At 38.3% G+C, this 24306-nt stretch overlaps 1 protein-coding gene and 1 long non-coding RNA gene across 2 annotated transcripts in view; one reads left to right on the plus strand and one right to left on the minus strand.

Moving 5' to 3' along the window:
- Positions 1 to 2706: 2706 nt before the first annotated feature.
- The window catches only part of LOC100376552 (solute carrier family 4 member 11-like), a 47704-nt gene continuing 26104 nt past the window's right edge, over positions 2707 to 24306 (minus strand). The window contains exons 2-18 of the mRNA XM_002730687.3: positions 23739 to 23818; positions 18569 to 18770; positions 17775 to 17856; positions 15657 to 15780; positions 15256 to 15369; positions 14529 to 14639; positions 13905 to 13986; positions 12217 to 12342; positions 9406 to 9519; positions 7900 to 8106; positions 7398 to 7680; positions 5373 to 5479; positions 4612 to 4780; positions 4299 to 4472; positions 3655 to 3850; positions 3180 to 3349; positions 2707 to 2912 (exon numbers count right to left, since the gene is read on the minus strand). Of these exons, the coding sequence (XP_002730733.2) occupies positions 2852 to 2912; positions 3180 to 3349; positions 3655 to 3850; positions 4299 to 4472; positions 4612 to 4780; positions 5373 to 5479; positions 7398 to 7680; positions 7900 to 8106; positions 9406 to 9519; positions 12217 to 12342; positions 13905 to 13986; positions 14529 to 14639; positions 15256 to 15369; positions 15657 to 15780; positions 17775 to 17856; positions 18569 to 18770; positions 23739 to 23818 (2402 nt within the window). The 3' untranslated portion in view covers positions 2707 to 2851. The remainder of the gene's footprint in view (positions 2913 to 3179; positions 3350 to 3654; positions 3851 to 4298; positions 4473 to 4611; positions 4781 to 5372; positions 5480 to 7397; positions 7681 to 7899; positions 8107 to 9405; positions 9520 to 12216; positions 12343 to 13904; positions 13987 to 14528; positions 14640 to 15255; positions 15370 to 15656; positions 15781 to 17774; positions 17857 to 18568; positions 18771 to 23738; positions 23819 to 24306) is intronic.
- On the plus strand, positions 21851 to 22847 carry LOC146730256 (uncharacterized). Its single transcript, XR_014927410.1, has 2 exons — positions 21851 to 22057; positions 22536 to 22847. It is a non-coding gene; the product is annotated as an uncharacterized LOC146730256 (long non-coding RNA).

Raw genomic sequence — 24306 nt, forward strand, 5'->3', positions numbered from 1 at the left:
CACAAATTGACTCCATTTAGGAATTCCTAACGGTTTGCCCGAACGCGCGGCACAGTTGAAGGCGTGGCCTGTTCAGCATTTGTCAACAACCAATCACAAGACTAGTTACGAACCACATCGAGGTCACGACTCGGTTAGCCTTGCTCAACTGGCCCTCTAACAGAAGCAGACGTTTGAGAGATACCGAAATACTTTGCAATTTTTACAATTATAGTATATCATGTTTCAAAGTGCCAAATACCACTGTTAAATTGAGAAGTAACAAAACAGAAACGTGTTGGCCATCCATTGACATTAGGAGATCATTTTGTTCTTTATTTAGAGCAGTGTTAGTGCTATAAAGATATTAAGTTTAAGCTAAAGTGAATCCAATAGGAATCATTTGATCATATGATTGAAAAGAAAAAAGACATTCTACTACAATTTTTGAAATTTTATTAAAACGTTTGCAAGATGAAATATTAAAGTTTCAAGTTAAATATCAAGAATGATGAAGAAAAATAAAAAAGCTGGAATATTTACACACCGAGGGGAAACGTCTTTCATATATGTAAAATCTAAAAATGAAACAAGCAATTTGTCATTATTGTGTATGCATTAATGACTGACAAATTCTCCATGTGGCGTCCTATTCGAATTCGACATGGACCCTATAGCGACGCATACAACGCGTGTTCCAATTCCGTGTAAACAATGAAAATTACATGCGTTGAAAACGTGTTTTCAGCACCAGCTTCAGCGGAAGTCGCATACCCGCGGTTTTGGCAATACTCAGCATCGAGAGCGACCACAAGTGGAGACATGACGGGCGTGCTCACAAACTTCAATTCAAGGCAGAAATTTAAAAAAATATTAAAAATGAAATACCATTTATTCCATATATCCTGACAGTTCTGTTTTATAAAGCAGTGTAATATTGTACGATATCTTCATACTATGAAATCTGATTGGTCCATGCAGGTTAAACTTCTGACATCATGGCTGACTATCAAAAATACGCAAATTGTTCAATAGGTTGTTGTTTTTATGGGTTGTTATCATATTACTACAATTATGTTGCTTCGAATATGTATTGTAGTCTCGGATATCAGTGAAACAAATTTGTGTTATTAAGCTGAATATACACTAGGCACCGTTTTTAATTCTCGTACGTGCGTTTCTCATTCTTGTGGTTATTTCTCACGGATGGTGGCACAAATTGAATCAGTAATTGCGTGAAGGTAAACGTGTAGTAAAAAAGTGTCTATTCATGAAAATGAGACTGAAACATATAAAACGATACCTTGAATACGCTTTCAAATTAGAAGCTTCTAAACGAATTTATGGGATAAACGGAATATTTAATCCGTAACTCTACAATTACTAGTATTAAACTCGTGCAGTGATTACTTTTTGTTCCTCGTCGAGCTAAGCTCTGGGCAAATTGTAGGTTCGCTCATAAAATAGTTTCCATGTTGTCAAAAGGACGACGTGCATATCAAAAGGCTGTAAAATAGAGTGCATGTTTAAAATCACTTATCACTATCTTTACCAAACACCGGGATATTGCCGTGTATACGGAATGATGCAAGTTAGTAAACGCCGTGCAGTATCTTTGTGGATTTTTATTTTTAAAGTCTTATTTTCTACGTCAAAAATATGCCGAACTTTGATGCCAAACCACCGATGGCTCGGCAACATAATATATATTCCGAAACATCTGCCTGGCAGAATTAAAAATAACAGAAAATGTTGTACAGCTCTCTGGGAATCGTCGGATATTTTCGCTTTTCAAAATCCTGACAATATCCTGATTTTTGAAAAATTTTATTTAACTTTATGTTATAAAGCCGTGCGTGATTCTACCAAGAAATCGAGTATTTGACTTCGATTGAATATCAAGCACGCACTCAATCAATGCCTGCATCGATTGTGTCAATGAGCATAAAACAAAATGGCGGGTTGTCCAAATTGCCAAAGAGGGCGCACTTTAGTACACACTCGCCAATTGCAAGGAAATAGTGGCGAGGTTTTGGCCGAATATACCTCCCTTGTCTGGCGAAGATGATTAATTACTTGCATTTGCATGAACTAAATACTGTTTTACTTAATATCCGCGATTTTTTAAACGCGCATGTTTTCTCCAGTATAAAGAAACTTCGTTAGGTATTTAACAAAGTGTGAAATTTGTCCTGGTTTGCTCAAAGCGAGAATTGAGTAGATGGTCATATGGTCATGCAGTGCATAATTGTAATCAATATGTACAGTTATACGTGTACATGGGTGTTACCAGATCAACGCAAAGCCATACATGGTATGACCACGTAACGAACGTGAGGAGTTTTCGACCAATCAAATATGTTGTGCATCCAGGCGGCGTTTTACAATAAGTTACACGAATCCACTGTTAATAAATATAACACAATGGTATCCACGGAGTGATAAATGCACAAATATGGCAGGTCATCTTAACTTCATATCAAGTGATGCATAGTTCAGTTAAAATACTGGTAAATAATGTAAAATATTGCTGATTGACAACAAGTTTTGTTGTCCGAGTGTTAATGTTCTCACTCACGGGTGACATTCATACTGTAACAACGACATTTTTTCCCGGTGATGTTTCTTAATCGTAAAAACAGTTTAAAGCCAATTCATCGACGTTGATGATGACGATACACTTTTTCCCAAATCCACATTCCATCAACTGTTTCAATATTTGTCAAACATCCAAAATCATATGTACGTAGCGCCGACGTAGATTGTATTCCTGTGCAGAAACCTTTAGCCGCTGCAGACGATGTCAGCAATTCCATCACGGTACCTACTCAAATACATTCTCCTAATCTCGCAAAGTAGAGGACAGTATCCCTCAATGCATGTCTAACGACTCGAGATATTTTTTCTCGATAATCCGTGGTATTAACAGTTGTCTGAAACAGTAAGAACACATGGTTTATGCTGTTATATTGAAATGAAAGGTCAACAGTATACTGTACAAAATAACCACACGTATTTTTCTGTTGTTGTGGTAGTCAAATGCAACATTCGCCTGATGTGAAAGTAGCAATTCCGAGTAGTTGTTAGGGGGATTTTCTGATTATTACACTGGATGCTATGAACGAGGCTGAAAGAAAATGACGGATTTCATGCCGTACTCAGACAACCCGTAACTGGTCTTGAGTAATTATTAGTCTCACCTTATAGGTATATAGAGTATTAATATGACCGGGAAAACCATCTTCATGTAGGATATCGATGAGAAACCAAACACGCACAGCACTATCAACTCAACGACCTCAATTAATGTAAATAGATGCATCTTTCTTTGAGGTACTCGTCTAACGTAATGGCTCGGCGGATACGCCGACTGTAACAAAAAAAGATAAAAATCGGTGAAGAACGACAAGTGAAATACACTCCACTGTATGCAACGGTTTTGTCAATCTTTTGGACTGAATTTTTGTGTTTTCTTTCAAATGTGATCACTGACATCGATTGTTCAGTATTTTCACCGAGTCTCGATATCTGAAATTATCCAAATGAATAAATTCAGCAATGTACATACTGCGACAATGCCAATCAATGAGCAGGGCGTTTATTCAAAATTGTTCTGACGTAACAAATTCTACCTTGCATATGTGCTTCGACTCTGCTGCAAATTTCGGTACTTACTTGTTCGGTAATAAAAAGTAACATCCTCTCAAATAGCTGATTGCCGACGAATAGTTGTATTGCTAGAAATATATACACTCCTGCCAGCACTGCCATTGGTATATATTGCAAAGGTAGCGGCAGCATTAGCAGTGACACGCCAAGAAATATGTGAGACACTATGACAGTGAGACGAGTTTCTCGGACTCGCACAATACTGTAAAACAAGAAGACAAACAAATACAGTTATGAAATGATATAGCATACTATACAGGTATTTGAATGATAGTATCGTCGTAAACCGTGGCCATTTTGCGGCTCCTGTTGTTCACCAATCAGCGCACGTCTCCATTATGTGTTGAAGAAACCAATCAAGCGGTTTGTACCATAACAAATATGGGGTGACGTTCCAAGATGGTTGCCAACCTCTTTGAACAAAAGTAGTTCTGGAATGGGTTATAATTGAAATAATCAATGCCCTTATTCTAGTGAGAATAGCATATGGTGATCCACATTGTATTTACATAAAATTTATCGTTTTAGAATCATACAGGTGATTCAACAACACTTCGAACGTGAGTCATTGACTAGGCAAAATAATAGTTTTCAAATTTGCGTTTGCATTAGTACTGCCACACTACAGCGCCACTGATACCCAGACTCACATTGTTTGCACGTAGCCATAATGAACTCTTTCCTCTACGTCTGCTAACGCTCGCACGTGCATAGGTGATAAAGGTACAATACCATGTACCATTGGAAGTCCGAATATAGCGAAGAATAAATTAAGGATGCCACACAGGAGCAGATCCCAGTGATACGATGTCCCCTTCTTTAATCTACAAGGAAAATTGAATAATTAATAACATTACATGATGTTTTGTGACGTCATTTTCGAATTACGCTATTAAAACCATGACTCAATATCGATGAATGATATCGGTAGCGAAACTAATCCTACGTAACTAGGTAACTTACTTATTTTCTGGCGAGTTGAGAATGGAACCCGTTATATTGTGTTCCATGAATACCATTAGAGCGTGAGAAAGACCAAGGCCCAGCGCAGATAGCCAGATAGCGTAGCCAGCTTCCCTATATTTACTGACCGTAAACACATCGGCTTTGTGATTGTATGGGAATGGTGTTACTGTAAGATAAATGATTGGTATATGTCGAGTTACTAAGATGTGAAATATGATATATGATGTCAATTGTGTAGCTCAGCAGCTTAACAGTATACGCCAATATTGGAAGTTATCGCTACTCCAGAGTGCACACCAGCCCATATAAGTGTGATATCGCGGTGAAGTCATGGTTTCTATTTATATAGAGTACATCCGATTCTGAAATATTATATGATAAAAGTAAAACCGCCAAACATACCGTATATTGAGGTGCGTATACTGGCAGAAACATTACGTCCCGCATATTCGATTTAAACACGACTAACGATACAGAATACTAGCCCTCTAACGACGATGCGCTTCTGTGGCGTAAATGGGCTGAAGAAAGGCTGTTCACCGCGTCGATATTCTTTTGATCTGTATAACCCCATCAATAAATCATAATATTGATGCTTTTAGAAAAAAAATACTAGCTTGTGGTAAACAACTACGCAGCAATTATTGTCGATAATTATTTTCCCTCTAACAGCCTTTTTTATTTCACAAACGCGTATCGTCGCTACAGGGCGCGAATCATGACAACAATAAATTGGATACTATAATTGATTAACTCACAATGGACATCTTTAAAGCAGTAAGAGCCGATAAAGGACCACAATATAACGGTTATTGCTAAAGCTTGGTTTGAAAGTAGTTCTCGATACAGTGTTGCTAAAAAAGGACTGGGAAAAAAAAAACATAATTAGAGTTAAGTATTGGATACCGTGACGATCATGGACCGCTTTCACGGATGTCTATCTCAAAGCCAGAATTGTTGATACACCTGTTACCATGATGACATCACGCACCCAACGTTCTCTTTAGTTCACACGACGTTGCAGTATTATTTAGGATCAACAATTGCATGTTTAAAGTGCGGCAGTCGTCGTGCCGCGTCCTGTTCGATATGGGACTCATAGCGACGTATACAACGCGTGTAAAATACATTGTTTAATTACATGAAATTCGAACACGCGCTGAGCGACGACCACCGCGCTTTAAAGTAGACATTATGAACATCATATTTCAGAATTTTTATAAATGCATTCAAGTTGTTTACTTATTGTATTCAGTAATGGGAATTCCAGTGAGGTTTTAACCTTTGAGACATATCCCAGGTAGTCACGTGATCATGTCAACGGCTGATCACATGTTTACTCTGCCACGCCTTAGATTGTTATTGGAGAGTATGTAAGATTTTGTAATTTTGTAAGATTTCACCTCAGCTACCCGTTTGGATAAATAAAGCTGGACTATCTGTGTAATGAACTAATGTGTATTCCTGGTATCTCTACAGTGTAAGCGCCATCGGCTAAGTTCCCACACTGTATTCCTTTCGTAGTCCCTATAGTCCATAGTTCCTACCCGATATTGTAGGGTGTGCCTATGATTGTGAAACTAGGTTGTACGATGGTTGTACTCGGTATGGCTTGATTGCTGGCTAGGTACATCCACACAACGCGCACAATTTGACGCGGTGTATGTTTACGCTGCACCCTATATATGGTATGTGCACGACTTCTGAGCAAGGCCATAGGAACCGCACCGGCTATGGCCAGACCACTTCTGCCCATCCCTCTATTTCGGCATACGTCAACATACGCCTCGGGCCTACGGTCCTCGATGGATGGCCGGACCAACTAATTTTTGCTTCCTACGGCCTTGATAAATCGTGAGGTCCAGTGCACTGGAGGTGACGACGCACCTTATGACGACTCGAAGTTGGTGCTACATTACACATTATGATTTGAAAAATAGTTTCTTCAATAGGTGATTTTCCGTACAATTGCGAGTTCTCGCGAGATGCATGAAAGACGAGCGTCGAACGTCTGCCGCAAAAATCGAACAATTTGATTTTGAACTCGAATTTCTTTATTTCGTAGCTCACATCGACCGGCCGATCTTCGACAGAGGAATATTGCTTCCGAATACCCTTATTTAATCGAAATTGCCTATCATCAAATGTGGACAGCACATTATTAAGCATGGAAATGTCCCCCAAAATACTTTCGTGTTTGTCGAATCCCACGCGATGTTTGACGCGACTACGACGCTATGACCTTTGTTTGTCCTGTTTTTACGTTCGATTTCACGCATAACGCGTGATTCTCGCAGTGAACGGAAAATGGTCTATTGGTATTCGCGTGTGTTTATTTGTCTGTTTGTTGTACGTGCATTTTCAATGAGAACATAGCCGACAGTAATGTCTCGTACATGTTTAGTATTAAAATGTAACTCATTAAAGCCGTATTTAACAAACAAAAAAATAACTTACGCAAAAGCATCATCCGGGTGCATATCGAACGAAACGAAAACAAAACACGTTTACTTTGACGCAAGCTGTTGTCAAAATGTCGTTTTGTAGCAGCCAAATAAGGTTATTTACAACATCAATAGCCGTGCACAAACTTCAAATGACTTTTGTTCAGTAATTAATCGAAACTCGGTAATTGGTTTGAACATGTCATGCGACATATTCACTTTTACCTGATTGGTCTGGCACGTCATGTGACACATTCACTTGTACATGATTGGTCTGGACACGTCATGTAACACATTTTCTTGTACATGATTAGTCTAATTCATTCATTTATCACTTACCTTTTTTTAAATCTATATAGTGTTATGCCTACCCAAGGGACGCCCAGCATCAGCATTAAAAACAACAAACTGTTTTCTGGGTAACAAGTGCCGTGTACGCATTCTCGCACAATGGTCGTGGTGTTGTGAATGATCATGCCAGGTAAAACGCCCTCTACAGTGCCCGTTTCGTTTTCGTACTTCTCGTGGGTGATATTCGTCTTCGTCATCTCCCAGGTGACGTTTGTTGCAACGTACATGTTTTCCGATATGCCTTTAAGGCAACTATAATTCTGGTTGAAATCTGGAAAATGAAACAAACACCACAGAATAACGGTCAGTTGTTAAACATCATTCATTCACACAAACGAAAGCATTCACAAAACCTATCGCTAGGTGGTGTTCGTTGCCAGCGCAATAAAAGTAGACCAAGAATCGTGGCAGTGGAGTGTAGTGACAGAGTCGAAATATTTAGCGGAGACCCCGATAAACACCTCCCCCTCCACAGTCGAGTTTGACTTACTGTATCGTAGTGCGTCGATGGCTTCTTTAATGAGCGTACAAGACACAAATACGGAGAACACTTCATCGACGGATCTAGTCGACCATTTCATGTATTTACTGAGGTCGAGCACGGCAAAGAGAATGAGAAATCCAGAGCTGCATATACCTATCGACCCGTACACGAGGTGGAAGTCCCAGACACGCTCCTCGCAGAACATGTAAATAACTAAAATAAAAAACAAACAAACAAACCATTCATAGCGCCATCAAGAAATGATAACCACGTGACAGATAAAGTGTGGTGATTGTAACTAGTGAATGATTCGCTGTAAATATCTAATTATATTTTTTTTAAATTCTAACTTCAAGTGAATGAACACAATAATGACCACAAAGAAGTACGTATATTTGTTTAAAATAACACTTTTATTTAAAAAGAGAACGTTAGGTTTTTGTCAGTGGAAATACACATTTTACAAGCGTTTTATTCGTCGCTATATTAAAACACGTAAAAGTAGTTGTAATCAAAATGTTAAGATGAATCGTTTCAAAGTATGCCCTCTCCCGGTAATGATTGTTCAGCTGCCGGCAGAGGGCGTAACTTGCGTTAGGTTGACAAAAGTCCTCGTATTGCTCGGTTCGATGTCGTTCATTTGCATATACCGCCCAGGCAGCTTTTAGATATTTACGATTTTTTTAACTTCATTATAACCCCCCCCCCCCATAAGGTGTTATGGTATGCGTCATCTTAACAATCAAAGAACACAGAGATCCAGAACTGTGCGTGGCCGCGAACATTTTTTTTTTATAACAGTTGTCTGAGAAATCGTTCAGTGGAATACAAAACTTGCTTGGAGACATTTTACAATGTGCGTATCAAAATACAAATATTATTTTCTGCCCATAATTGCATCATCATAATAACCGAAAGTGTATTACCAAAGTTTTTTTTTTATTATTATCACGGTATCCGGCAAGTATCATGAAAACTCGGACTGGATACTACACCCAGATTCGGTGGCATTTACTTCGTCGTTTGTAAATGCAAATGTATTAAAATATACCACTAGTCTCCATGTGTTCATGAATGTTACATTCCGATAGCACTCGGCGTGAACATGCAAAATGCATAATGTGTACTTCCGGTTAATATAAGGATATTGACAGTTTGAGGTCCCCAGCAGCTTCTTTGTTGGCAGCCATTTTGTCCGTAATAGAACTCTTCACTATTAGTTTATATGGTGGAGATATTATGTCATATCGAATTAATATAGGCTGGCGACATGGTGGGATGAAAGAAAAATATATATTGACTCACTTCAACAGTCTGGGGATAAAAAATGCTATTTTTGTTCTAACAGAATATGATTTTATCTGTAACACATGAAACGATGTCTTCCCATGTTTCCATGGAAGTATAGCCCCATGATTGCTTGCACACAGTAATTTACTAGTACCGTAAATTACTATAACAATTCATGGTACAGGGCTACATACACCCAAAGCCCTGGACTACAAGATGTACCTTTTGTGAAGAGCGCCAATGGTGCCGATGTCGCCAAAACCATTAAAGGCTGTCCACCGAATATGCCTCCAACCAACCCCGCTATTATCTGACCAACAAGGGCTTTCTTGACACCTAAAATGAAAAACATGTGAATGATCACGAGTCAACGAGTACAAATGCCGTGTCAAATGAGTATCGCGCGATATTGTAACGTCACAATATCGATGTCCTGAATGTTCACTCGCGGACTGAGGAGAGCGTCAAAAAACCAATATACCTGTCAATTGATGTCAAATATAAAGCGCTTGTTAAAACTCGATGTGATGGATCTTTGGATGTGCGATCATACGAAATGTAATTACATTTTACAAAACAAAATTGAATGCATAGATCAATAGATAATAAACTGTATAAGTATTTACTCGGGTAACTATTGAAACTCTCGTGAGCAGGCGGTGTGTCGTCTGCGTTATTTCCCGTCATTTTTACCACTATCTTATAAATTCAGGCTAATACGATTTAGAGAACCGATTAAACATGTTCGATACAGTTTCGTTTTTGCGATGTGCACAAGACACGGCGCGCCGCTAGCGCTCTGGGACGCAGTCCCCGCTCGTTCAAATTTAGCCTCGTACGACTGCATGCATGATGCAAATTTGAAGAAATATTTTAGAAATATTTTATTTGTTAGGATTTATTTTCTCCTCTCGTGTATCAAGTATATAAATCCAAAATCTAATACGCACAACGATAGAAAAACGCAGTGTTTTTATAAAACCGCATAACATACATTTTGAATGTATTTGAGTAAGGTCCTTAGCTCTCACCGGTACATGTATATACAGCCATGCGCACACATGCATTTTCAAAAACTCTGAGTATATCGTTTGAATTTGTACCTCGATTTCCTCACTACGCATGCACTTAGCGCTCCGGTGTCGGACGAATATGATCATCGCTAAAAATAGCTAGGCGCGCGTGATTCAAGATGGCTGCCATGTTTTGTTGATAGTTGCAGATCTGACGATATGTTTCCACTTAAAATAGACGAGACATTCATAAGTGAATAAACAGAGTGTTCACTGAATGTATGTGAAACGATCGATGCAATTTATTGGGGAAGAAAGTAAATACCACCCTGAAAACATAAGTCAAAAAACGTTCAGCCGCAAGTTTTTAAAACGTAACCATAAAGACTTATTATTATGTATTTGTGGAAAAAAAGTTTTCCCTCAAAAACAATAACAAATATTTCCCGTTATTATCCCGAGTTGCAAAACAGAGCATGTGCATACAATATAAACAATGCGAGAATCATTCCGCCCATGGGGAGCAAGGGATGGCAAGCAGATCTCGCCCAGGCATGCACTATTTCCAGCCGCCGCATCTGCAGTAAAACTCGCCATCACTGCGCAATTCGAATGTACAGTCCATGCCACGTGACAGCTCTATTATTCGCAACTAATCTCAATTAAAAGCAGGTGCGTACCCAGTAAAATAATTAATCTAAACTGAATTCGCCTGCAAGAATGTCATCGAAATATACATATTGCTAGCCTTAGCCAACTAAGTGCGGATGACAACTCAAAAAACAGCTGTGGGTTTCGTACAATATATACACTGTTCATAACACTGTAGAACAGAATATATGAAGCAATATCGGATCAAGAATTCATTTGTATGGCACATGCTTCGTTATTTTTTATTAAAACTAAACCAAACAATCCTCTTATGAATTCACATTTTGGAAAAGATAAGGCTAGTGTCTGTTTCGAATCTGACTAGTTCACATGAAATGCCTATTCACACCACAGGGAGCCCAGGAACTATAATCAACTGTAATACGCAGTCTCTATGAGCGGGGGGGGGGGGGTCAGTAACCAGTCTTGTGATTGGTTGTTGACAAATGCTGAACAGGTCACGCCTCCAACGGTGTCGTGCGTTCGGACTAACCGTTAGGAATTCGTAAAAGGAGTAAATTTGTGTAGTTTTCTTGATTTATTCTGCAGATATCGGTAAAATGTAGGTAAGGCTTTGGCGAAATTCGAAGGAGCAACTAATATTCTTCAACCTGGTATTTTTTTTAGATTTCATTTTTTTATTTCTTTCGTCTGTTTTTTCGAGTTTAAAAAATGTGAGCTGGCTGGAGCCTTCATCCCTTGTCTATTTCTTACACTAGATACTAGCCGATAACCCCCCCCCCCGCGCTCATAGAGACTGCGTATTACAGTTGGTTATAGTTCCTGGGCTCCCTGTGTTCACACCTCTCGGCTTGCATTCTAATATCATATTTAATAACAACATTATAAAAAAAGTCATTCATAAAATAATAATACTTTTGAATTAAACAACCCCAGGTATGTCCGACAAAAAGTCACTGACATGTTCAAGTATTTTGTCTATGACGTCAGTCATCCGCATAAGGTCAGGTGGAAATGAGATACATTTTTTTTTGCACATTTCTAATTGTCGTAATTTTACCGACGTTGAACAACATCCGGGTCAGTGACAGCCGGGAAAAGAGTCACTGAAACACATGCATACGCATATACAACAGAGCGGCTGTCAGTCGGCCATTTTCATGTTGAAACCAATCGCGACACACGCCTGCGGCGCATCGACAATCCAATTTGTATTAAATTCATGTCAGGTTTAAAAGCAATTAGTCAGGCATGCGAAACGGTTAAAAACGTGTTAAAATGATGTTTCCGAGAACAAATATCATGACATTGATCAGTCGGATTAGTTCGGTAATCCGAGTACGCCCGAACGTGACTTCGCGAAAGATAAAACCAACTAACTGTTGTACGACGGGTAATGTATTCTTACCAATATATCCATGTGTGTTCTTGTCATTCAACACGCCCAGAGACAAGGCGAACAGTAAACATGAAAAGTATAGAAATATAATCGTGGTGATCAGGACCCGCAGTGTGTAAGCTCCGCCGTAAATACCTGAAAAATACAAATGGAAAAACGCTGTTTTCGTTGTATGTCATAGCGTCTACGTACGAACTCCACCTTCTTAACCTTTTAGTAAGTTACAATATTTCCTGACGCTTGTCAAGCAGGAGAAATAGCGTGTAGTTGGCCAAATAGCCAGAAAATAATCTTCCCGTAAACGGAATTTCGTCATAATTATATATAGATTGTAACAATACAAGCGATGATGCAACGCGATACAACATTATATATTTTAGAGAAAATATGAATATTACATAATGATTTGTATTCTAATTCCAATTTCCATGAGAACGATAACATATTATTTTATTGTGATCCGATTTTAAATCCTGACCCGACCCAGAATTGTTAAATATCTTTGAAAAACCGTGATAAAAAAAAATCGAAATTAATTTAGAAACAATATTTTCTGCAAGTACAGCACGATTAATATCCTCATAAGAGTTTAATTTGAACTCTACAGATTCAGAGAATTTCGTATTCATATCGCAGAATAGGATTCTACCCTAATGAACCGATCACTGAGTGAAGGTGGCAACTTTGAATGCAGAATGTGACGATGAAAATACAATTAGACTGTAAAATGTCCATGTCGCTCACATTGACGTCGTCTGCTTGATATGAGGTCAGTATAATCTTGTAATCTTCATGTGCATGCAAAATGAGAGGAACTCTCGATTATATTACAAATCAGAATCGCGTTAGGGTACCACAAATGTATTCAGTAGTTTACATCCACTTAAGCTTTTATTCTCCATACGTTGGGAAAATTCATGGGCTTTACACATCGACAAATCTAATGTGTTTTGTACGTTTTCTTTAATCGGAAACTAGTTTTCGCCATGAGCCTAATGAGCCGAGATGTGTGTTGCATTCAGAATATTTCGAGTTTGATCAAAACATCGTGATGGCTTCCGGCTTTATCCCAAATGCATTGCTTCTTTTAAGAAATAGATGACTGCTTAGAAATCACGATACTTTGCTTAATAGTATCAATAGTAATAGTACTTAATAGTTCATGCTGTGAAACAGCATGAACTTGAAAAAGGTCACTCAACACGTATGATCATATAATCATAAAGTACATGTTATATATCCCAATGTTCCTTGGAAAATCTAGAGCAACAACGTAATACACAGCATTTCAATTCGTTGAACAAAGCGCCATGCCTACATTAACAGCTATACAAGAATTATTCTGCTTCATTCGCCGCGAACAAACATTTTTGTGACTCTTTCGTATAACTTGCTGGGTTTGGTGGTCACCGTGGTTCCTAGATTCGTCGACCAAGCGTGAGCCGATCTAGGTTCGATACTACTTATTCGCACGCAATCACAGACACAGTATGACATCAATCATGTCAACACAAATCTCTAACTAGTTGTCTGAACACACAACGAATCACTTGCTTTTATTAGTAACACCATGTTGGAGCTCGCGCGAACAATGTGGCCACATAGCTCATCACGCGTGAGTTGTTGCGAGTGTGATTGCCGTCTACGACAAATTGAACCGAGCTCGAATTTGCTCCGAGTATTTGCCATCGACTTACCGTCCCTGAAATCACTTTTATATTTTGGAATGCGTCTTTTCATGTCCTCTCGGACACCTTTGAGAACAGTGCAGCGTTTTCTCTACAAGGAGTAAAAATAAAATTATTAAATTATGTATTTAATATTATTGACATAAACTGGATTCACTAAATTAAAATCAAATTTTGCAGATTAAATTAAGTTTTATATGTTTTCTTTAGAGATAATTAATCGGCAATGTCCAAGGTCGACGTGCATTACAACAAACTATATTACAGGAAAGTGTACTATATGCAGTAAGATAAGGGGTCCTGTTCACAGCCTCGCAAAGTTGAGATTAATAAGTCGTGTGTAACATATAAACACATTTATCGTAGAAAATACAGCAACACCTCCTTCCAAATTAACTTTTTTAATTGTTCTGCTTATTACAGTGTTATATTTTGAATTCTGTTTTTTATAATTGTATTTTTTGTAGTTCAATACCTTCTGCGGAGTTTTAAGCGTTCTTTAATAAATTGAAATTGAAATTGTGTGATGTTATGACGAAACCCCGCAAACAAATCCACACTACCCCCGGCCTATTGGGGGAGATTTTTTTATTTCTGTGTGAAGTAGCATATGTGTGTCACGTGGTTACTCACTGTATCTGCTTGGAGGAAAGGATTGTGTGTATCCGTTTGGCTATCTCGCCGCCTTACCACATTACGGATATTTTTGTTGTCAGAAAGTTCATTGACCCGGACTCGCAGTATCTGAAATGAATCAGATGTCATATCAGTTGTATTGAAGAAACATGAGCTACCATTTTGTTCGTATATTATAACCAATGTAGTGACTGAGCCAAAATGACATTTGTAGCACAAAATGCGGGCATGCTTATGCTAATAGATGCAAATAATAAGCTACATACATGAGAATAGTTTGTACATCCTAACTACACAAAGATTATACAAAAATCGTTTTCCACAATGCACCTATGGTCACTTCATCCGTACCAACACGCCAATAACATCAATTAACCAACACATTTTAGTAATATACGTATACTTCAAATGGTGGTGGTCGGTGTTCGAATTTCGTGTAAACGAACAATGTACTTTACACGCGTTGTGTACGTCGCTATGAGTCTCATATCGAACAGGGCGCATTGTGTCACAATTCACAAATCCAACCCTGCGACCTGTGCAACATTTTTAACAACTTTTTACTCAAAATATGTAGTCCAAACTAAACGCGGAAATTACAGAAAAATGCACGTGGGCACAATTATTTTGGTGAGACAAAATATGGCGTTCGAAGGGTTGCCCGTTACACAGACCACATCGATGAATCTCGCAGCTATGTACTGTTAGTCATGACTGGTCTCACCTTCAAGAACTCTTCTTCATTTCCAGCCTCTTCCCAGAGAGACACGCGAAAATTAATATCCGTGAACAGTGTACCAAATGTGATGGCTGTTTCCATAGAATTCTTGGTCCCTTTCTAGAATAAAACACATACGTGATACATTATGCTTCGAGTAGGGAAACATACGCTTTTTCATACAGGCTTTGCGAAGGAATTGCTCAAATCTCACACTAATCGAAAATGTTCATTTACAATATTTGGACATTTTAGCAAGGTTCTATAATTTTGAATACAAGAATGCAAATAATGCAGATGAGGAAAATATGTAGTTTATGTTGCTAACAATGCACTCGCCGAGATCTCGATTACGGCGGCCATTTGCATATCAGGTCCATTGATTAAGTATTAGGAATACACATTACCTCAACTGCGGGCGCCAATACTAATACAACAAACCGTACATCGCTGCAGGTAAAACCCAAGTTGGTCGGTCTCCGAAGTCTGCCTATTGCCACGTGGCGTCTTTGTAAATTTTTGTGACTTGCACTGAAAGAAAAAAAAAGACGGATAATGCATATAATAGTATAACATTTCATTTGCCGAGATAAACGTTTTACAACTGTAAGTAGTTTACCTGCTTCAATTTGAAAATTTGCATTTAAGTCTGCAATTTACACATGAACTATTTACACTTTTCACCACCAGTTCCCTCTCGTTTCATCACAAATTCATAAAATAGTCGCGTTTATTGTCTACACTTTCCTTCACATGATTGGGACAAAAATAGACAAATTTTGTGAGTAAAAGAGTCATATTTTGTCTGTTGGCTCCAAAATTAGAGTCTATTTTCAGAAATAATGCAAAATATTATCAAGAAATTGCAGAAACAATTGTGTGAGAAAGTCTTGTGGTGAAAAGGGTTAAATAGTCATTATATTGTCTCTTCTCTAATGTGCGCGTTTTCGAATGACGATGTCATATCGCTCGTACGGACACCCGTCATGGACTTTGTCAGGATTCCCACGGGATGACGCTTGTACTGAAACAATATCAAGCGTATCTTCACATTGCTATCAATAAGCGTGGTTTCTAAAACAATATCCGTATCGCTTTTAGCACGTATGTGGTATATGGGCAGCTGACAGTGTATGACATTATCACCTGCGATAAATCAGCAGGTAAAGCAATTACCCACGATGTGGAAGTGCTAAAATCACTTTTGTATTTTTTATTCAATGTATTTTATTTCGGGAAACTTATGCGTGTGTATTGAATCACTGTCCTAACATAAAGTTGTTTTGAGTCATGTAACGTGTCAAATTGGATCACGTGATTTAGCTTATAAAAAGACATGTTACTCTAGACTTAGAGATACACAGATATAGACTCAGGGAGACACACCGGACCTGGTCCACTTGTTTGCTCTCTGGGCTTGGCCGTTGGGCCAACGCCCAGATACAACTTTTGTACTTATATGATGTCACGACTCCGAATAAAGATCTCCGGTTCACACCACCCCCGTTCGTTTACAGTCTCAATCCTTCCCTGACAACGAAATAAAATACCGTCTGATGTGTTTGGCACATGTGATACTCTCTTCTATTGCTACAACATCGCGTAAGCTCCTTAGAATATTGTTCGTGACATTTATATCAAACGACCACACTTTTTTTTAAAAAATGTTCTTTTAAGTTAAGTTAAATATAGACTATGGTTAAAACCACCATCATCCACCAAGTGAATTCTATCATGTGGCGGTTGTAAAGACATTCAGTCCCGCCATTATTGTTTTTTTTTTTATTTTTATCCTGGTTTTCTGCACGTTATTTGTCACAATTGTTGTATTCTTGTACGTACCTTTCGAAATATGTTAAGAAATCTTTTTGGCAACGTAACTTACACTCATGTATTTGTTTTTAATCATAGTGATCTTGCGTAATAGAGACAAAACAAGACATTCGCATGGTAGACCGGCTTTAAAAGACGTTTGAATTGTGCAAGCAATTTGTGTATTCTCGTGTGAATAACACATGTGCTTGTTCACATCGGTTATCTTGTTAAAGTAGAGGGGTCGTCACCTTCGCACGCGGGGAATTGGGTCCCAATCGACGATAACAACGTACGCTGAAAACGCAAAGGGTAAACGCCCATTTACCTCAGCGCCATGCTCTATTCGAAGTCAATCGCTCATCCAATAAAACTACACTATATCGTATTAAAGAATACAGTCGTCCGAAATTTCATAAAATTCGTAAAATTTATGACAGAAATGTTTTCATTAATTCTTCGTGGCCTTAAATTAGTCACTCTTTTTAGACAGAAGAAAGAAAGATAGTAGGAAAAACATCTATATTAAAGCGGGAGGGTCGTCACCTGCGCACGCGCGGAAATCGAGTCCCAAGCGACGATGACAACACACGCTAAAAACGCAAAGGCTCATGGTTAGACGCTTGATGGTAATTAACAATGACACGCCAAGGCCGTCTGACGCATGCGCAGATGACTAGTCCCCTGCTTTAAGTACTTGGTTGCTTACTTACAAGGCACATAACCAACTTTCTTCAAAAAACATACCGCCGCCAAGCATCACACTGGACTGCAGTGAATGGGAAAGTAATGAAGCTGGAGGGAAAAGACGATGCATGAATGAATGGTGGATAATCTGCGGAGGTAAAATGAATGTTTTGCAAAGCACGGCGGGTGCCTACGATATCAGGAGAGACAAGTTGCGGACACACTCAATGGACTATTGGCGGGTTTCAGTGTAAAGTGATTATTTTCGTCCGAGTATGTCACCAAGCCGCTATCTTGTTTTTCCTATTTCGCAGAAAGATCTTATGGTATCCTAATAAATTACTGAATGTTTTATTTGATGTTTGGTGCAAATTTGTGTATGTAGGACTACACAACGTGAACACAACTCATACAAGCTTGAACGTTTGTTGCCGAATCGAACAAAAATATCACGCGCAGGCTTTGTCGCGAATGGCCGTCGAGATTTCGTTGAGAGCGAGAAAGCCGCGCGAGTTTGTTACAGCGCCCTCAAAGTGTTCGTTCTACCCCTACTTTGTGTTCATTGTTCCAAATATTGTAGTTACTTGTACAATTATAGGGGACAATAGCCACGAGAGAGAGAGAGAGGGAGAGTGGATTCCTTGTCCTCAACTAGCTCTCAGTGGTCATTTGGTTCAATGTCTAATAGGAGGCAGTTGTAATCCACTGTTATTGCGATTAGTACAACAATATTCCTAAAAGGTACCAGGATGTGTGACATTTCGGGGTCACGCATGAATCCTGGTACGAGGTGAAAATATGAGGATGACTGCAAACTTACAAGATTCGTCAGTAAATAGTGCCCGTCTTGCTTCTTCTAATTTAATCCCTGACTCGTTGGTCAGCACTTTTGTTAACATTGGCATGATGACGTCATGGATATTAGTACCTGGGAGATGAAAGATCACCGTAGCTTCATTCATGAAATTCTTGATGTCTTGAGTAGGTCGGACTTCCCTATGAAAGTCGCGCTCCTCTAATCTCTGGGGGAAAATAAAATATTTTTGTAAAATTCTTCATTTTTTTTTAACTGTAAGCTAAATCAACAATATGTCAATCAGTCTATGGTCACAATCATTTCATTCAGACACTATATTTCAAAACTATGTATAAATATCTGATCAGTAGTGATTAAAATAAACTGTTAATAGTTATATTCCGAACATATCAATACGTAACACAAAGAAGACGCGCACCGCACTACGCCAGACTATACGTCCAAAAAACACTGTTCGATATAGCGTGCAATGAACACGCACCTACAGTGACACGTGCGCGAATTTCCGACGTCGCGTACATTTATTTACTAGAAGTAATATTTAGCATAATTTCTGAAGATAGTACGTCTATTATGTACTGTAGGTTTACAGTCTAAAGTTCCGTCCACTTATGTACCTGGCGAAATACCAAGCAGTAATCACAATTCTAATGGAACCTGAAGTAGGTGTATATTGCCAAATGAACTGCTCCAGTTTTTATTACTCATGTGTTCCCTGATACCAAGCTTATAAGTTTCGCTATTCTCTTTTGTCATTCCAACTTTACAGATTACATAAGAAGAGAATTTCCATGACCATATTGTGAATTTCGCTACGCTGAATCATTTGTTTATGAGTGGCACTCAAACACAGAGATCATTTTTCCTAAACAGAAAAGCTAAATACAAAACTAGAGTTTCCATCTTTCCTAATAAATATGCCCTCAAATAAAAGAATAGCCCCTCGGAAAATGTCCTGAAAATTCATCTACAACTGTTTTCAATAGTTTTGGCAATGACGAGGTCCTTGTCTCATACTAGGTAACCCCTCCTAAAATGTTGTTTTTCAATTGTTTCATTCGTCCATAACTGTTCACATTAACATCCCGCCAGTCAAATAAACCTAGAAACCAACGTCAGCAAAAACACAATATCCTTGGCGGAGGTAACAAATGCAATGTATCATATAATTTAATTGTATAGTTGAGTGTGATCGCCGATATCGACTTGCTTTGATGAGCCCACCGAGGCACCACGTCTAGACCTCAAGTCTTCTAAACACATCTTTAGACAATCTTGGCGTCTGGCCTTGTCAATGACACGCTGGGCGGGGGTAGTATGCATCGTTGAATATTGTTCTCTAATGTTCATGGGTTTGGTAAAGCTTTCTCCTCTTCCGTTGGAGAAATTAATGACATAGAACATATAACACATGACATACATCTCAGGTTAAAGGTCAACTGAAACTAACACGACCAGTGACCCCCCCCCCAACATAAAACGCGACCACTTGCGCTTACGCACGGGAAGGTGAGCATCTCGTTTCTGATGTTGATGCATCAGAGAGGCACTACTTTTGAATATGAACACCATTCAATAACTCGTTGCTTAAACACACGACGTAAAATATTTGAAGATTATGACTGTTTTCTTGACTTTCTGTTATACAAAGTGATTGGTAGTCGGACAAGCATGCGTTGTGTGCCAGATTTAACTCTCGTGACCTGATTTTACTAGTCACATGAAAAAGGGTGCACACTATTTTTTAATATAGTCGATAAACCATTTTAAAACCTTTTCACCATTGACAAAAAATCAACATGAGTGTCCAAATGAAATAATTTTGCATAGGTAGTGAAACGCGCGTGATGTGGTCTTTTCACAGCATCCAAATGCCATATGATGCCTGAAGTAATTTCGACATTCTTTACGCAGGGAACTCTGGGAAGGCAAATGACGTAGTCTACAGTATGTTAAATTAAAGTACCACATTCGTTGCGTTTTTGAATTTCGTGTAAACAAACAGTGTATTTTACACGCGTTGTATATGTCGCATGGGACCCATATCGAACAGAACGCGTCGCGTATCTATTCTGCTATATATATGCAATTAATATATATTTCTGTAACTGAAGCCGCGTGGGTAATTTGACCGATGTTCTGAAATACTTGAAATACGGAACTACATCAATATTTATTCGAATTCAAATATCTTCGTGATAGTTTTCAGCTGTGACAGTACCGAGTGCCGGTGACTGGCTAGTAAAATTTCGTGAGAGCGTGCTGTAATCCTAACGCGGAATACGTTTATCAAACATGGTCACGTGCATCGTGTTTTACATATAGCGCTACACATATTGCTTCGGGTTTCCTGATAAAAATGTTTAGCTTATGGCGTCCTGTCTTTAATATTAGAATTTCAAATCTGGAGAGCATATTCGATTACTTAAAAGACGACCGCATGCAGAGGCAGATAGATAATTGCAATCATTTTCTCCACACCTTCGGCGAACAACTTTGACGCTATAATTGACTGTTTCCATATCTTCGAGTTCGTCTTTGTACATTAACGCAATTACGAAGGACGACAGGGTGTGTCGACAGATCATGGAACAGCCACAGATTTTTATTCCCCTCATACACATTAAATTTGAGATATCGTTACTTCCCATTCAGTCTTTAGTGCATTTAAATAATGGTTCCGAACTATAGCTCGTTAATTTAAATCTGATTTACATCTGTAAAAATTCGAAAATAATTTGAACTGGAAAAAGATATAATTTATAATAGTGTTATTTGAAGAAAGCTAATGTTCTCACAAAAGCTGACAGGGAATGTGTGCGAGCACGACCGGTGTTCAGCTATAAGGACTTTGTCCGCCATTTTTTTTTTCACATTAGCATGGGATTAGATATGGGACTCAGCGAAGTACACAACAAGTCTAAATAATTTTTTTGTTTACATGGAATTCGAACACGCGCTGCGCCTGTGCACACGTTGGCCGTTGTTTCTGTACATAATAATAAGAAACTGGAACGAAACAAGAATTATGGCATCTAATTTGTTTTGAAAAAAAAATGAAATGGAGGTAGAATTCCCATAATGTTGATATTATGTCAAAGAGATGACAATTCAAGTTAGGACTTCTAGGTATTAACGGTTCCAATCTGATTAAAATCTGATGTAGTGTACGGGCTTTAATTATTTTGGCTATAAACTTATTTTAATTTTATGTTTTATTACTTTTGTTATTAATGCCTTTTTATTTTATTATTTTACTTTGATTTTGATTTTGTGATTTTTTTTAAAATTCCGCCCTACATACATCTGAGCCGATGCCTATGTAACGAGATTTCAACGAGACCCACTGTCGACGATTTTAGTCAACGAATCACAGACCTTCTTCTATAGCGCACATGATGACGTCACTGGGCAGAGTCAGGTGGCAAACACACTCAAACATAAAATGGCGGATTATACCGACGTTAGGACCGAGAAGAACACGGCTTTTCGGTAAGTTTATCATTGTCAAATGCAACGAAAGTCATTTTTTTATGTTTATATTGTGGCTCGAAGATCGTTACTTTGCGTAGTTATTCTGGGAGTGACGTTTGTTTCCACCGGTTCGACCGAACACCGGTGTCTTTTTCCAGTCGCTTGCCCTGGAGACGGGTTTTTTTTTGTTGACGATCGGGTCAAAACCGTCTACGGTATTGAAGCCGTAGCTGTAAATATTCATCAAAATGTATCAACATTTTGTACATTATACAATAACTCTTTATTAAAGTAATTGAGCTGATTTGGACTGGAATAACATATTTTTTATTTGGAATACATCGCAATTGATCAGGAAATATTTTATTGCTCCAATTTTCTGCGTCGATGCCGTGGGCCGGTGACCGTTATACAATTTAAAATTTGCATTGTTTACTATAGCTGTTTACAGTGTTCTAATCATTACGATTTACTTATTTTTTTGCTTCCATTCTAGATAATTATGCTCAGTGTTTGATGTAAAATTGAAGCGATGACTGAATAAACGAACCTTGGCTGGCGAAGATGTATCAGGAAGTGTACACATTTGTTGGAAGTGAACACAATATTCAATGTAATGACAAAAATTGGAAAATGCTGTGGAATTTCTTTTGTAAATAAAAATATACTAGCAATTTTCTATTAATGGTTTATTCAAGTGGGCAAAATATAATGTACAGAAAGATTGCCCGTAGAGTATCGCTACACTGAAAAGTAAGCAACCGACAGCCTCTATAAAAGGGGGCCTGTGATTGGCTGTTACTTACGCGAGATTTGAACGGGACTTACGTAGGCGTCGGCTCAGATGTATGTAGGGCGGAAATAAAAAAAATCAAAATCAAAGTAAAATAATAAAATAAAAAGGCATTAATAACAAAAGTAATAAAAAATAAAATTAAAATAAGTTTATAGCCAAAATAATTAAAGCCCGTACACTACATCAGATTTTAATCAGATTGTAACGGTTCAATCCACAATATCAACAGTTAACAGATTACTTCCGTGTCGTGTTTAGAAACTCGAGGTTGTACGCGTTCCCAATCCCATTACGGAGAAGTGGCATGTTTTGGTTTACATAATCTCAGTCCAAGCCAGTAGGTCGATTAGATCCCGATGATATTTCTTGATTGTTTCATTCGTTCTCAAGACAAATCGATGCCTACAGCTGTTTTCCCGTTTATTTTAGTTTTTTTTTGTCTTTCGTTGATTTGAATAATGACGTCAGAAAGTCAATTATGAAGTACAATATCCGGATCTCTATAATTTGTTATTGCTGTATGTTTCAGCAATCTCAATGAGGTAAATCGATTTTACAATTCTCGAGGTTGGTTAGATTGGTTACCTCGGATAAAGTTTGTCAATGGTAACTTTTATCAAGCATTTAATGTTAAATACAGACTAGCCCGTTAGAAAATGATAGATGCTTGTTTATAAACAATGACACGCTATGGCCATCTGATGCATGTGCAGGTGACGACTCCCCCGCTTTAAATGAGAATATCTGCTAACAGAAGGTGGGTTTCAATACACAGGGAACTGCCTTTAGCAAAACATTATTCTACGGGGAAGAAAATACTTCGAATTTAGACTTGTATAACTATATGTAAGTGGAAGCTTGCGCATGCGTGCATATGCAACAACTGCCGGTACTACTACTAACCTGTCTTTTGGTATGAACAAGCATACTTTTCTTCATATCCGCTATCCCTCGCACCAACCGTTTCACTTTACCCCACCCACCTAATATTGATAAAATACAGAAAGTGTTCATTAATGTATAATGTTGCATGACAAGATGTACCAATTTAATAGCTGACGTTGGGTACCCTTTTGATTGCGCAATACAATAATACGCCCTCTAGTGACATAGTGCTTCTGTGACGTCAAGACAACGGGTGAAATCAATGTCTCGAAAACCGACAGTTATGTTTAGTAGCTTAGTCTTTTGTCATTTAAAATAGAGTTAATGTCTCAAATATATTAATTTTATTGACGACCAACTGCAGAACAAATAATTTAAACCACTTTACTTCCACCCATTTATGTCGCTAGAGGGCGTGACTTATTTGAATGGTGTACATCACAAATTGCTGTGAACCACTAATATATCATTATAACCGGAAGTGTATTTCGAACACAGCATCTCTAAATGTAAGAAAAATGTGTATTTGATGAGCAGTGAGTAGAAAAAGTAACTGATCCATTGCGATTAATCATTGTAACAATAT

The sequence above is a fragment of the Saccoglossus kowalevskii genome, chromosome 19 (genome assembly GCF_978046115.1).
Source record: "Saccoglossus kowalevskii chromosome 19, keSacKowa6.1, whole genome shotgun sequence".
Classification (NCBI taxonomy): Eukaryota; Metazoa; Hemichordata; class Enteropneusta; family Harrimaniidae; genus Saccoglossus; species Saccoglossus kowalevskii.